Consider the following 13,503-nt stretch of genomic DNA (forward strand, 5'->3'; position numbering starts at 1 on the left):
GTGGGCACAATATTTCACACTGCTCATCTTTGAAAGCTCAGAACTACTTTAGTTGATTTGCATACAATAATTATTTACTTAATTAACAAGTTCTCAGCTAAATTGTCCTTTCAACCCTTAACAAGTTGAAAATTATATAAGATTCCTCTTCAAAGGAAAGGAAATTTTCCCCAATTAGGATCTATTGCTATCAACAGAATACAATTTTCCACATGGCTTCTTGCACTGAGATTTAAACTGGTTCCCCAAAGAGGAAGGAGAAATTCCTTTGGAACAGAGCTCAAAGAAGCTGAGAAATCTCAAATGTATCTATCAGCGAAAACCCAGAATTTTTTTAATTTAAGTTGATCCTTAAGGCTAATATCTTTAGTAAAAATTCTTAAAAGCAACCAGAAGACAAAAATTAAAGGTAAGCTATATATTCCCCACAGAGGTGGAAGTTAACCTTAAAAAAAAATAAAGCACAGTGTTTAGAATTACAAATGCTTTATGTAATAGACTAGCAGAAACATATCAAAATTTAATGTTTATAATACATTAGGAACTTTCCCTCGTGGTTCAAGAAGAAAAAATCTAAACCAACCAGTTAATCTATGAATAAAGAGAATTTTTGAAATCAATTTAATGGGTTATATCAAGTTTCTAATCCAAAAGACCTTCTTTTACACTGCTCACAGAATAACTAATATTTAAAAGGGATAAAGTGAGTGTACGTAGTAAGTAAATGAGCCTAAAAACAAAATGCACCATCTCTCAGGGTAGCAAATGAATAAGGCGCCTGGACCAGCCCATGCACACTCACCAGATATCCGACTTTGTGTCATAGCCTTGGTGTTTCAGAGCCTCCGGGCTCATATAATGGGGAGTTCCAGTTAAAGTGGTGGCTAGATCACAGGATCCCATTAAGAGTCGAGAAACTCCAAAATCCCCTTGAAATAATAATTTTTATGAATACTTTAAAACACAAAAATCAGTACTGTGCTGGAAATTAACAACTGTCTAATTTGACAATTTTAATATGCAATGATTCATACCATTTTAAAGGGAAAGAAAAGTCACACATTTTAAATTATACAATACTGGTGAATAGCTTTAAAAATAAAAGCCTTATAGGAGAAAGAAGACTTTGAAGACAGGAAAGTGAATTATGTAAGCTAAAACGTTTTTTCTCGAATTATGGAAAACCAGCAACTTGAAACAAAAAGCTATTTCAAGTCTGAATAACAACAAACAGAATGATTCTGGAAGCACTGAATATAATGACTTGCAATTTTATCTGAGGGGGGAGAGTTTGTTCTTCATTTACAATAAAGAAATTTTAAACAAAAAACCTGAGACTTTTCAAGAACATGACTATAAAAATTTGAATCTATCAGCTTCGGTATACTTGCCTAATTAGTTGCATGCTTTTATGTTTCCCCCTCTAAGAACACCTACATAAGATCAAACAATCCAGTAGCTGTTATGAGTGTAGGTACAGTTCTAAAGGAGAACTAACTATATCAACATTTTAATTATCTGTGATAACTGCTAATTGCTTGTGATAAAATAAGTGGGGGAGTGGGAAAACTGTAGTAATCAAACTAGTAAAACAAGTCTAATCATTTATTAATGGTTAGTGCATGGCATGGAATAGGAACTCAGAAGATATTTGTTGAATCTATCTAATATGTAGCAAATGTTTTATACCTCAGTTTATATCAGATAATCAGAAACAAAATAATTGGGTTTTTTGTTGTTGAGCACAACCAATCAAGAACAAAAATTTAGTAAGTTTGAATAAACCAATGATTATTCTAACACTTTTAGGTACTTTATACTCCAATTTGATATATTAATAACATCTAGAATATACTCTCTCATAGAATACATATTTCTTAAAATCTTACCAATTTTAAGTAGATTATTTTTCAGAAATATATTATTTGATTTCAAGTCTTGATGAAGTATCCTCCTACAAAAGGAAAAAAAGGATATACAATTTCATGCAAATATAAAATTTTAAAATCCAAATATAAATAATATATATGAGTGAATGTGAAGTGATTCACACATAAATATACACTCCCAGAGATATATCTTTCAATGTTCAAAAGCTTCAAAGTCACAACATTTTCTAATTTCACTAAGAAAATCAGAGTTTTAAAACAAAGGTTTTAAAGACAGAGAAACATGTAATTGAGAGAAGGTTGATGTGCTTCCAACTATTTCAATAGGCCAGATTTTATTGTGTTTTAGTAGCATGATCTACATTGTACTATATCCAGTAACCATATACCCAGTTCACAGAGGAGTTATCACAAAGCTTTATAATCTATTATATACTATATATAATCTATTATATGCATATATATTATATCTTTATATTTATAATATACTATATATATTATAATCCAAATGTTCACATTTTATATATATGTGGAAATAATGTTGATGATGGTATTTAATAATAGATAACACTTAACAAGTTTTACTGTAAACCAGCAATGTAAATTATGTCAGTTAAGATTTTCATTTCTGAAATTATGAAAAATCAGACAACTTGAAAACCTTTGCCTAAAAAAACACCCAGAAATGTTGAATAAAGTATGTAAGTCTCTTCACATATAACACAGCTGAACCCCCAAGAAAATGAGGCAAATCCTTTGGGATTATACAAAAAGAAAACTGAAAATCAGAGGGAGCAATAGGTGCTGATGTCTCAGCAGCCCGAGCAACTCAGAACTCACAGCAGCCAAGACCTTGAGGCCATGTAATGTGGAGAGCTGGAACTAATATAAACACCTAAAGTCAGAATCCTATATGCAGTCCATATCTTAAGTGAAAATATGACCCAAGAAACACTCACTCACAAGTAAACAAAATGGAGAAAAAAAATCTCTCCCTTCATATTTTGCAACCATGTCTCTCTGCTCACTTACATTTGGAATTCAAATATGCAATAGCTGTATGGCTTAAGACATCCCAAACCAAGAAATTAACATAAAAATTGGTTCTCAGCTGTTAGTACCCTCTTGAGGTATCTGGCAGAAGCAAATGCAAACTGAATCAGCAGATAATATATAATAAAACTATACTTCAAAGCTACAGTAATCAAGACAGTATGGTACTGGTACAAAAACAGAAATATAGATCAATGGTACAGGATAGAAAGCCCAGAGATAAACCCACACACATATGGTCACTTAATTTATGACAAAGGAAGCAAGAACATACAGTGGAGAAAAGACAGCCTCTTCAATAAGTGGTGCTGTTAAAACTGGAGAGCTACATGTAAAAAAATGAAATTAGAACACTACCTAACTCCATACACAGAAATAAACTCCAAATGGATTAAAGACCTAAATATAAGACCAGACACTATAAAACTCTGAGAGGAAAACACACTTTGACATAAACCACAGCAAGATCTTTTTTGATCCACCTCCTACAGTAATGGAAATAAAAACAAAAATAAACAAATGGGACCTAATTAAACTTAAAAGCTTTTGCAGAGCAAGGGAAACCATAAACAAGATGAAAAGACAACCCTCAGAATGGGAGAAAATATTTGCAAATGAAGCAACGGACAAAGGATTAATCTCCAAAATATACAAACAGCTCATGGAGCTCAATGTCAAAAAAACAAACAACCCAATCAAAAAATGGGCAGAAGACCTAAATAGACATTTTACCAAAGAAGACATACAGATGGCCAAGAGGCACATGAAAAGCTGCTCAACATCACTAATTATTAGAGAAATGTAAATCAAAACTATGAGGTATCACCTCACACTTGTCAGAATGGCCATCAACAAAAAATCTACAAACAATAAATGCTGGAGAGGGTGTGGAGAAACAGGAACCCTTTTGCACTGTTGGTGGGAATGTAAATTGATACAGCCACTATGGAGAACAGTATGGAGGTTCCTTAAAAAACTAAAAATAGAACTACCATATGACCCAGCAATCCCACTACTGGGCATATACCCTGAGAAAACCATAATTCAAAAAGAGACATGTACTCCAATGTTCATTGCAGCACTATTTACAGTAGCCAGGACATGGAAACAACCTAAATGTCCAACAATAGGTGAATGGATAAAGAGGCTGTGGTACATATATACATATGGAATATTACTCAGCCATAAAAAGGAACAAAATTGGGTCATTTGTAGAGATGTGGATGGACCTAGAGTCTGTCATACAGAGTGAAGTAATCCAGAAAGAGAAAAATAAATATCGTATATTAATGCATATATGTGGAATCTAGAAAATAATATAGAGGAACCTATTTGTAGGGCAGGAATAGAGATGTAGATGTAGAGAACGAACATGTGGACAAAGTGGGGTAGGGGAGGGTGGGATGAATTGGGAGATTAGGTTTGACATAAATACACTACCATGTGTAAAACAGATAACTAGGGGGAACCTGCTGTAGAGCACAGGGAGCTCAGCTCAGTGCTCTGTGACGTCCTAGGTGAGTGGCATGGGGGGGTGGGAGGGAGGTCCAAGAAGGAGGGGATATAGGTATACATATAGCTGATTCACTTCGTTGTACAGCAGAAACTAACACAACATTGTAAAGCAATTTTACTCCAATAAAATAAATAAATAAATAAATCCCTGAGAATTTCAGATAACTTAATAGGATATAAACTATAAAATAAGTATATTTCAAATGATTAAAATAATAAAGAATAGAAAACACGAGATAGAAACAGAATATTATCAAAAAAAAGATGATGCTGATTTGAGAAACAACCAAATAGAATATCTCAGGGGAAAATGTGACCATTGAAATTAAAAACTCAAGATTAAGACCTCAGCTTCCAACTATGATGAAGTAAGCTTATATCACACTAAATCGCCCACCTTCCACAGTTGTATCGAGACCACTGCAAAATTTAAACAATATAAAATTTGGGTAAATTTTTTAACAGCTCTTTGAAGATATCAGAGATCAGTCAAGGCGAACAAAGGCAGGCAGCACTTGAGGGGCCAGAACCTAAAAGAAAAGAGATGCACTGAGATGAGCAAGCACTTCCCACTGTGTTTTCCTCTCAGGCATTTGGCAGAAGCAGAGTGTCGTGGCCCAGAGCTTGCAGCAGTTTCACTGAGGTTGGAAAACAAAAACTGTAGTTCAGAGATACAAAAGGCAGCCAGGACTCGAGGGGCAAATTTTCCAGAGAAAAGGGAACAAAAGAGAAGTAAGTCTGACATTGTGAATAGATTTTATTCTGAGGCATTTGCTGAATCCTAAGCTGCTCAGGGGCAAGACATTCAGGAGAAAGCAGCTGCTAAGAGGTAAAAAACTAAGCAGAGTTTTCAGTAGATTCACAAAGCTGAGGAGGAGTCTTGGTAAATAACTAAAACCTTCAGCTGAAAACCCTGAACACTGGAAATAAAGGCAAACTGGAAGTAGACCAGCCCTCACAAACCTAGCCTTAAACTATCTCAGTCCTAATTGGATCAAGGTGATCTGCATCTACTGCCAGCCAGCAAAAAAAATCAAATCCTCTCCAGAGGAAGATAATATCATCCAACATCTCTACACTATTTTACATATATTGTCCAACATTCACTCAAAAACTACAGGCATGCCAAGAGACAAGACCAAATGACCAAAAACAAAACAAACAAAAAGAAACAAATCCATATGTGATCCACCTACTGGAACTATTGGACAAGGATTTTAAAGTAACTATGATATGTTTAAGGAACTAAATGACACAATGAGAAAACTAGATTCTATAAACAATTTTTTAAAAGAACTGAATGGAAATTCTAGAATTGAAACAAATATAATTAAAATTAAGAATTCATTAGATATGTTTGAAAGCAGATAAGATGCAGCAGAAAAAAAGATTTAGAAATTGGAATAATGGTTAGTGAAAAATATTCAGTTCAAGTATTGAAAAATAATATTGATACTTAGACTAGGCAAGTAGAAGATGAGTTATAGATATAATACATCAACAGCCCCCACATATATAAATATGTAAATAAGTAAATCACCACTAGGTATTTTAAGAACAAGGCAAACTGTATGTTAGAAAGCAGTTATGGGAAGTAATTGGCTGGTGCTGTGGTAATAGAACAATAAAATATATGCAACAGACCAGATATCAAGCTACCTGGTAAATTTTTTAAGTATAATTTGACTTTGTGGCTACAGTAAGCAAAAATGGTTCCAGAAAGAAAGTCCTTTCATGTGCTTTGTTAATATCCTTTCCTTTGAAGTATTTAGAAATCAAGTCCAAGAAATAACAAGGTGACTAGCAATATAGACAGTTGACATAAAATCTTTCTTCTAAAAAGCTCAAGTAGCTCTCCACCTATGTCCCCATAATTTCTATTTTCATGATGCCCAAGAGAGTTAAGTGTCCTGATTACGAATGGATGATAGTGGTGGTCAAACCCGTGGTCGAGTTCCTGCCTCCAACTCCCCATTAGGCCATTGTCCAAACCCTCAGCCTCCAGGACCACAGCAGAGTGAGGTCTGTGGAGGCAGCCACAGCAAGTGTTTCTCAGGCCCTGAGCCAGAGTAGGACTATGGAGACGGTATGGACAGTTTAACCTTCATTTCCCCTTAAGCCCTTATCTGAATAGTTTCTGAAACCTCAGCTCCCTCCCCACAGGTCTGTATTTATCCAGCAGGGTCTCAGGGTGGCCTGCAGACTCTTCTTGCCAAAGGTGCTGGCATAAGCAATGGCTCCGTGGTGATGCACAGCCCAGGCAGCTCCTGTTGCTTGTCTCTGCCATGTGGCCTTCGTCCTAGACTCTGAAGTGGCTCCTGCCTGGCTTCCTCATTGGTGTCCTGGGCCCCCAGGACCATGATAAGCCCTCTGTGCTATAAGCCAGGGGTGATGCCAGGTCCTTCTCAAACGTAGCTACATAGTAGCAGTTGCCGATACCTGGTACTGGAGTGGGGTCTCCTTGAAAAAGTGACCTCAGGACATCCCAAGAAGTGGGAACCAGGAGAAAGCAGGAATCTTCCACAACACCACAGACACAATTTCTCTCTGCTTTTCCATCTCCAGACCTGAGGGAGCACACCTCCATTCCCTGTCACATTTAGTAGGTCCTTTCCCTGGGAGCCTCACTACGTTAAAAATGAATTCCTCATACCACCTTTTGGGAAATGTTTAGCCATTCTAACACAATACCTCACCAAGTGGCTGGGGAAAGGTGTGGGTTGCTAGGTGACAAGGCACTCATCTTAGGGAAAGTGTCCCAGCCCTGTTCTCTCCTCCACTGTGAAAGCACCAAGAACACCAGCAAATGAGATCCCTGCAGAGAAGCTGCTCTGTGCTTCATGTTAAAAAATCTAGGCTAATTGAACAGAACCCCTTCAACAGAAGTGAGTTGGGGGGGGGTGTTTTTTTTGTTTTGTGCTTTCTGTGCTAGCACTGGGGGCAAAAAAGGAGGAGGCTTTTTTGCCCCCAGAGCCTTCTTGTCTCTGCCCCCAAGAAGTTCCCTCATGCCCAGTTCTGCTGTGGCATCCAGAGACAACATTTCAAAGATTAGCTAATTAATTGGACCAAAAAGAAGAAAGGCTCTAAGTCACTCAAATACTGGCCCAGTTTATGGAGGCTTGGGGGACTTGGTGACAAGCCTCTGGACACAAACAGCTTTAACAAACTTAACTCTGTCTACTTGCCAGAGGTTCAGGCCCAGGGGGGGAGGAAGGAGTCTTAGAGCTACATTCTCAAGACAGCTTTCAGTGAACTGTGAAAATTCTCAGCTTTTAACACATTATTTATAAGTGTGTATGCCATATGCCATAGATTTAGAATATTACAAATGTATAAATAAACCAAATTAAAATAAGTACAGGAAAGCTCCAAAGGGGTAAACAAAATCTTCATTTCTTCTGTAACTTCATTCTTCTTAGTTTTTCCAGGGTCTTCTTTATCTCCTCTGCTGCTACACTGTATTAGTCAGGGTTCTCCAGAGAAACAGAACCAATAGAAGATACAGATATAGATATAGATACAAATGGAGATTTATTATAAGGAACTGGCTCAAGAAATTATGGAGGCTGAGAAGTCCCAAGATCTGCTGTCTGCAAGCTGAAGACCCAGGAAAACTGGTGGTGTAATTCAGTCCTAGTCTGAAGGCCTGAGACCAGGTGAGTCAGTGATCTAGGTCCTTCAGTCCAAGGGCAGAAGAAGATGCGATGAGACATCCCAGCTCCCCAGTGAGGCAGGAAAAAGGGGGCAAATTCCTCCTCCCTCTGCCTTTTGTTTTATTCAGACCTTCAAGGGATGGATGTGTCCAACCACACTGGAGGGGGCAATCTACAGAGTCCACCGATCCAAATGTTAATCCTGTTACCGAGGCCAAGCTCGCTCCGCTCACTGCCAACAGGCCAATAAGTCAGGAGATGAGGTATTGAGGTAAGGAATAGCGACTTTATTCGGAAAGCCAGCAGACTGAGAAGATGGCAGACTAGGGTCCTCTCAGAACACTGTCTTATCAGGGTCTGGATGCCAGTTTCTTTTATAGAATTAGAGAGGGAAGTAAAGTAAAAAGGCAGAACAGAGAGGGAGAGGCAGGGAGGAAGTAAAAAGGGCCAACGGCCTTGCAAAACATCTCCTGGAATGGCCAGCCTCAGGGAGGGGATGTGTAATTTCTTCTTTCTTGCAGCCATTCACACATGGGTAGTGTTCCTGAGGCAGGCCATTATGTGTGATCACAGTAACAAAAGCAACAAAAAGCAAAGGCTGAAGTCAAAGAAACAGATCCAACATGGAGTCAAAATTGGCTCTTCCCTGTTACAATCCCATCTGGAAACACCCTCACAGACACACCCAGAAGCAATATTTAATGTGGGCAACTCACGGCCCACTCAAATTGACACATAAAATTAACCACCACATGCACTAAAAAAATTTGCAAGGAAATTTGCAACAGAAGAGCCAAATCCATCTTCTTCTTTTTTTCCAAAGTAATTTCCTAACTCATTTGTAAGCAGTCTATGTAATTTTCAAAATGCATTTGAATATATACTCTAGACCAGCGGTCCCCAACCTTTTTGGCACCAGGGACCGGTTTCGTGGAAGACAATTTTTCCACGGAAGAGGAGGGTAATGGTTCTGGCAGTAATGTGAGCGATGGGGAGAGATGGGGAGCGGCAGATGAAGCTTTGCTCGCTCGCCCACCACTCACTTCCTGCTGTGTGGCCCGGTTCCTAACAGGCCACAGACAAGTACAGGTCCATGGCCCAGGGATTGGGGACCCCTGCTCTAGACCATAAGAGGAAAAGGCTGGAATAATGTTTCATAGACAGATCTATTTTATTGGTTATAGTTTGACAGATTTAAGTAGAAAGCTGAGGGAAGCATTGTGGTAGGCTGTATTCTTGTTTCCAAATATTTGCACCTCTTGTGCCTGGCAGCAGGTGTCTGCCTTGGGAGGAAGAGGCACCTCCACTGGGCTTGGTCACGTGACTTGCTTGGGTCAATGGCATGCAAACAGACCAGGCAACTGTCATGTCTGAGCAGAATTTTAAGAACCATTGAGTGTTTCCCATAAATCTCTTGCTTTTCCCTCTTCCAGGAGAAAGCATGTCCCAGACAAGAGCTGCTCCTTCAGAGTAGGCAGTGGTATGGGAAGACTTGCAGCTGATCTGCAGCCAATATGCAACAAAAGCAAGAAATGACTGTCCTAAGTCACCGAGGTTGGGGTTTTGTGTTAACACAGCATGAGGAAGGAGTTTTAGTGCTACAGTCTCAAGGTAGCTTTGAGTGAACTGTGAATACTCTTAGCTTTATACATTATTATTTATAAGTGTCCATGCCATATGCTACAAGAACAACTCATGGCTCACTCAGATTGACATAAAATTAACCATCACATGCACAATGACAAGTTTTTCTCTTTCCCCAAGATCTAGGCCCTCACTTCTAACGTTTTTTTCTCCTTCTCCTTGCCCTTCCCCTTCCTCTGCTTTCCCTCCCTCTATCTCCTCCTCCTCCACCTCCTTCTTCTCCTCCCTCTGTATCTCTTTCTCTCCATATTCCACTAAGCATATTTATAATTAAACTCAGCACTATTGCTTCAAACCTGTCTTTCCAACTTCTTGCTCACCCTCAGCTGATGAACAGGTTCATCTTTGACCTTCTCCTAGCATGCCTCACAACCTGCTTAATGTCAAGTTTGGTCATTTCAGCTTGTCGAATTCACCCTCACCCTTCCATGCTGCCCAGTGCTGTCACCTTGGCTCAGGTCTTACAACCTCAGGCATAGATATTATAAAGGTTCCAGGTTGATAACCCAAGTCCCCCTCTCTCCCCTCTATAATTTATCATCTAATCCTCCTGAAGTTCTGGTCACACTACAGCTCCATTCAGAAGATTTCTGTGGTATCAATGTCTATGCTACAAAACAAAGCCCTCTACAATCTGATCTAATTTGATCAGATCTACAATCTGATGTACAATCTGATCTACCTTGACTCACAGCTCCATTCATGTACTCCAAGAGCCTTTCTGATGGGACCACTCATCATTTACCCTAAAAGTACGATGTTTTCCCAGCTCTGTGACTTTGCTCACTCTGTTCCCTAACTGGAAAGTTCTGACCCATCTTCTACCATATTCAAAATGCACCGTGGTTCAAATATCACTCCTTCCAAGAAGCCTTCATTGATTCTCCCAAGTAAAAGCATTACTCCCTCTTCTGAGCTCCTATAGCAGGGATCCCCAACCCCCGGGCCGTGGACCAGTACCGACCTGTGGCCTGTTAGGAACTGGGCTGCACAGCAGGAGGTGAGTGGCAGGTGAGCGAGTGAAGCTTCATCTGCCGCTCACCATCGCTCGCATTACCGCCCGAACCATCCCCACCACGCCCACCCACCCCTGGTCCGTGGAAAAACTGTCTTCCACAAAACCAGTCCCTGGTGCCAAAAAGGTTGGGGACTGCTGTCCTATAGCACTTAAATTGTACTTTTCTTGGCACTCTTATCACCTGTTTTAAATTAAGAGTATAATTTACATTAAAGTATATAAATCTTAGGCTTGATGAATTTTACATACACATCACACATGTAATCCTCCACCCAGATCAAGATGTATAACATTTCCAGCATCCCAGGAGGTTTCTTTTTTCCCCTTCCAGTCGAAATTCCCTTCCAAACATAACCTCTATTCTGATTCACCCGACATTGGTTTTGCCTGTTTTTGAACGTCATATAAACGGAGCCATATAGTACCCACTCTTTTGTGTCTGTTTTCCTCACCCAACATCACATCTCTGAGATTCATCAGATTGTGCATATCAATCATGTGTTCTTTTTTATTGCAGAGTACCCCATTGTATGACTATACCATAATTTATTTAACAATTCTACTGTAAATGGACATTTTTCTGTGTTTTGGCTATTACAAATAAGGCTTCTATGGTCATTTTTGTACATGTCTTTTGTTGGATATAGGTACTCATATTTCACCTTACAGATACAATTACTAGGTCATAAGGTATTTAAACGATTGGCTGGGGAGGAGAAGATGGCAGAAGAGTAAGACGTGGAGATCACCTTCCTCAACACAGATACATCAGAAATACATCTACACGTGGAACTGCTCCTATAGAACACCCACTGAACGCTGGCAGAAGATGTCAGACCTCCCAAAAGGCAAGAAACTCCCCACGTACCTGGGTAGGGCAAAAGAAAAAAGAAACAACAAAGACAAAAGAATAGGGACGGGACCTGCACCAGTGGGAGGGAGCTGTGAAGGAGGAAAGGTTTCCACACACTAGGAAGCCCCTTCGCAGGCGGAAACTGCGGGTGGCAGAGGGGGGAAGCTTCTGAGCCATGGAGGAGAGCACAGCAACAGGGGTGTGGAGGGCAAAGCAGAGAGATTCCTGCACAGAGGAGCAGTGCCGACCAGCACTCACCAGAGGCTTGTCTGCTTACCCGCCGGGGCAGGCGGGGGCTGGGAGCTGAGACTCGGGCTTCAGAGGTCGGATCGCAGGGAGAGGACTGGGGTTGGCAGCATGAACACAGCCTGAAGGGGTTAGCGCACCACAGCTAGCTGGGAGGGAGCCCGGGAAAAAGTCTGCAGCTGCCGAAGAGGCAAGAGACTTTTTCTTGCCTCTTTGTTTCGTGGCGCGCAAGGAGAGGGGATTCAGAGTGCCGCCTAAACGAGCTCCAGAGACAGGTGCGAGCCACGGCTATCAGCGCAGACCCCAGAGACGGGCATGAAACGCTAAGGCTGCTGCTGCCGTCACCAAGAAGCCTGTGTGCAAGCACAGGTCACTATCCACACTGCCCCTCCTGGGACCCTGTGCAGCCCGCCACGGCCAGGCTCCGTGATCCAGGGACAACTTCCCCGGGAGAACGCACGGCGCGCCTCAGGCTGCTGCAATGTCACGCCGGCCTCTGCCACCGCAGGCTCGCCCCGCATCCGTACCCCTCCCTCCCCCCGGCCTGACTGAGCCAGAGCCCCTGAAGCAGCTGCTCCTTTAACCCCGGCCCATCTGAGCGAAGAACAGACACCCTCAGGCGACCTACATGCAGAGGCGGGTCCAAATCCAAAGCTGAAACGCAGGAGCTGTGCGAACAAAGAAGAGAAAGGGAAATTTCTCCCAGCAGCCTCAGAAGCAGCGGATTAAAGGTCCACAAACAACCTGATGTACCTGCATCTGTGGGATACCTGAATAGACAACGAATCATCCCAAATTAAGGAGGTGGACTTTGGGAGCAAGATATATTATTTTTTCCCCTTTTCCTCTTTTTGAGAGTGTGTATGTGTATGCTTCTGTGTGAGATTTTGTCTGTATAGCTTTGCTTTCACCATTTGTCCTAGGGTTCTGTCCGTCCGTTTTTTGGGGAGTTTTTTTGTTTGTTTGTTTTTTTACTTAAAAATTTTTTTTTCTTTTTTTCTTAATAATTATTTTTTATTTTTTTATTTTAATAACTTTATTTTATTTTATCTTTATTTTATTTTATCCTCTTTCTTTTTTTTCTTTCTATTTTTTCTCCCTTTTATTTTGAGACATGTGGATGAAAGGCTCTTGGTGCTCCAGCCAGACATCAGGGCTGTGCCTCTGAGGTGGGAGAGCCAACTTCAGGACACGGGTCCACAAGAGACCTCCCAGCTCTACGTAATACCAAACGATGAAAATCTCCCAGAGATCTCCATCTCAACACCAAGACCCAGCTTCACTCAACGACCACCAAGCTATAGTGCTGGACACCCTATGCCAAACAACTAGCAAGACAGGAACACAGCCCCATCCATTAGCAGAGAGGCTGCCTAAAATCATAGTAAGGCCACAGACACCCCAAAACACACCACCAGACGTGGACCTGCCCACCAGAAAGATAAGATCCAGCCTCATCCACCAGAACACAGGCACTAGTCCCCTCCAGCAGGAAGCCTACACAACCCACTGAACCAACCTTAGCCACTGGGGACAGATACCAAAAACAACAGGAACTACAAATCTGCAGCCTGCAAAAAGGAGACCCCAAACACACTAAGATAAGCAAAATGAGAAGACAGAAAAACACAC

The 13,503-nt window shown here is 40.8% G+C and overlaps 1 protein-coding gene across 1 annotated transcript in view; it reads right to left on the reverse strand.

Moving 5' to 3' along the window:
* The window catches only part of NEK11 (NIMA related kinase 11), a 273,104-nt gene that overhangs the window by 190,415 nt on the left and 69,186 nt on the right, over nucleotides 1-13,503 (reverse strand). The window contains 2 exon segments of the mRNA XM_059920355.1: nucleotides 803-929; nucleotides 1,890-1,954. Of these exon segments, the coding sequence (XP_059776338.1) occupies nucleotides 803-929; nucleotides 1,890-1,954 (192 nt within the window).

Source organism: Balaenoptera ricei, chromosome 4 (genome assembly GCF_028023285.1).
Source record: "Balaenoptera ricei isolate mBalRic1 chromosome 4, mBalRic1.hap2, whole genome shotgun sequence".
NCBI lineage: Eukaryota > Metazoa > Chordata > Mammalia > Artiodactyla > Balaenopteridae > Balaenoptera > Balaenoptera ricei.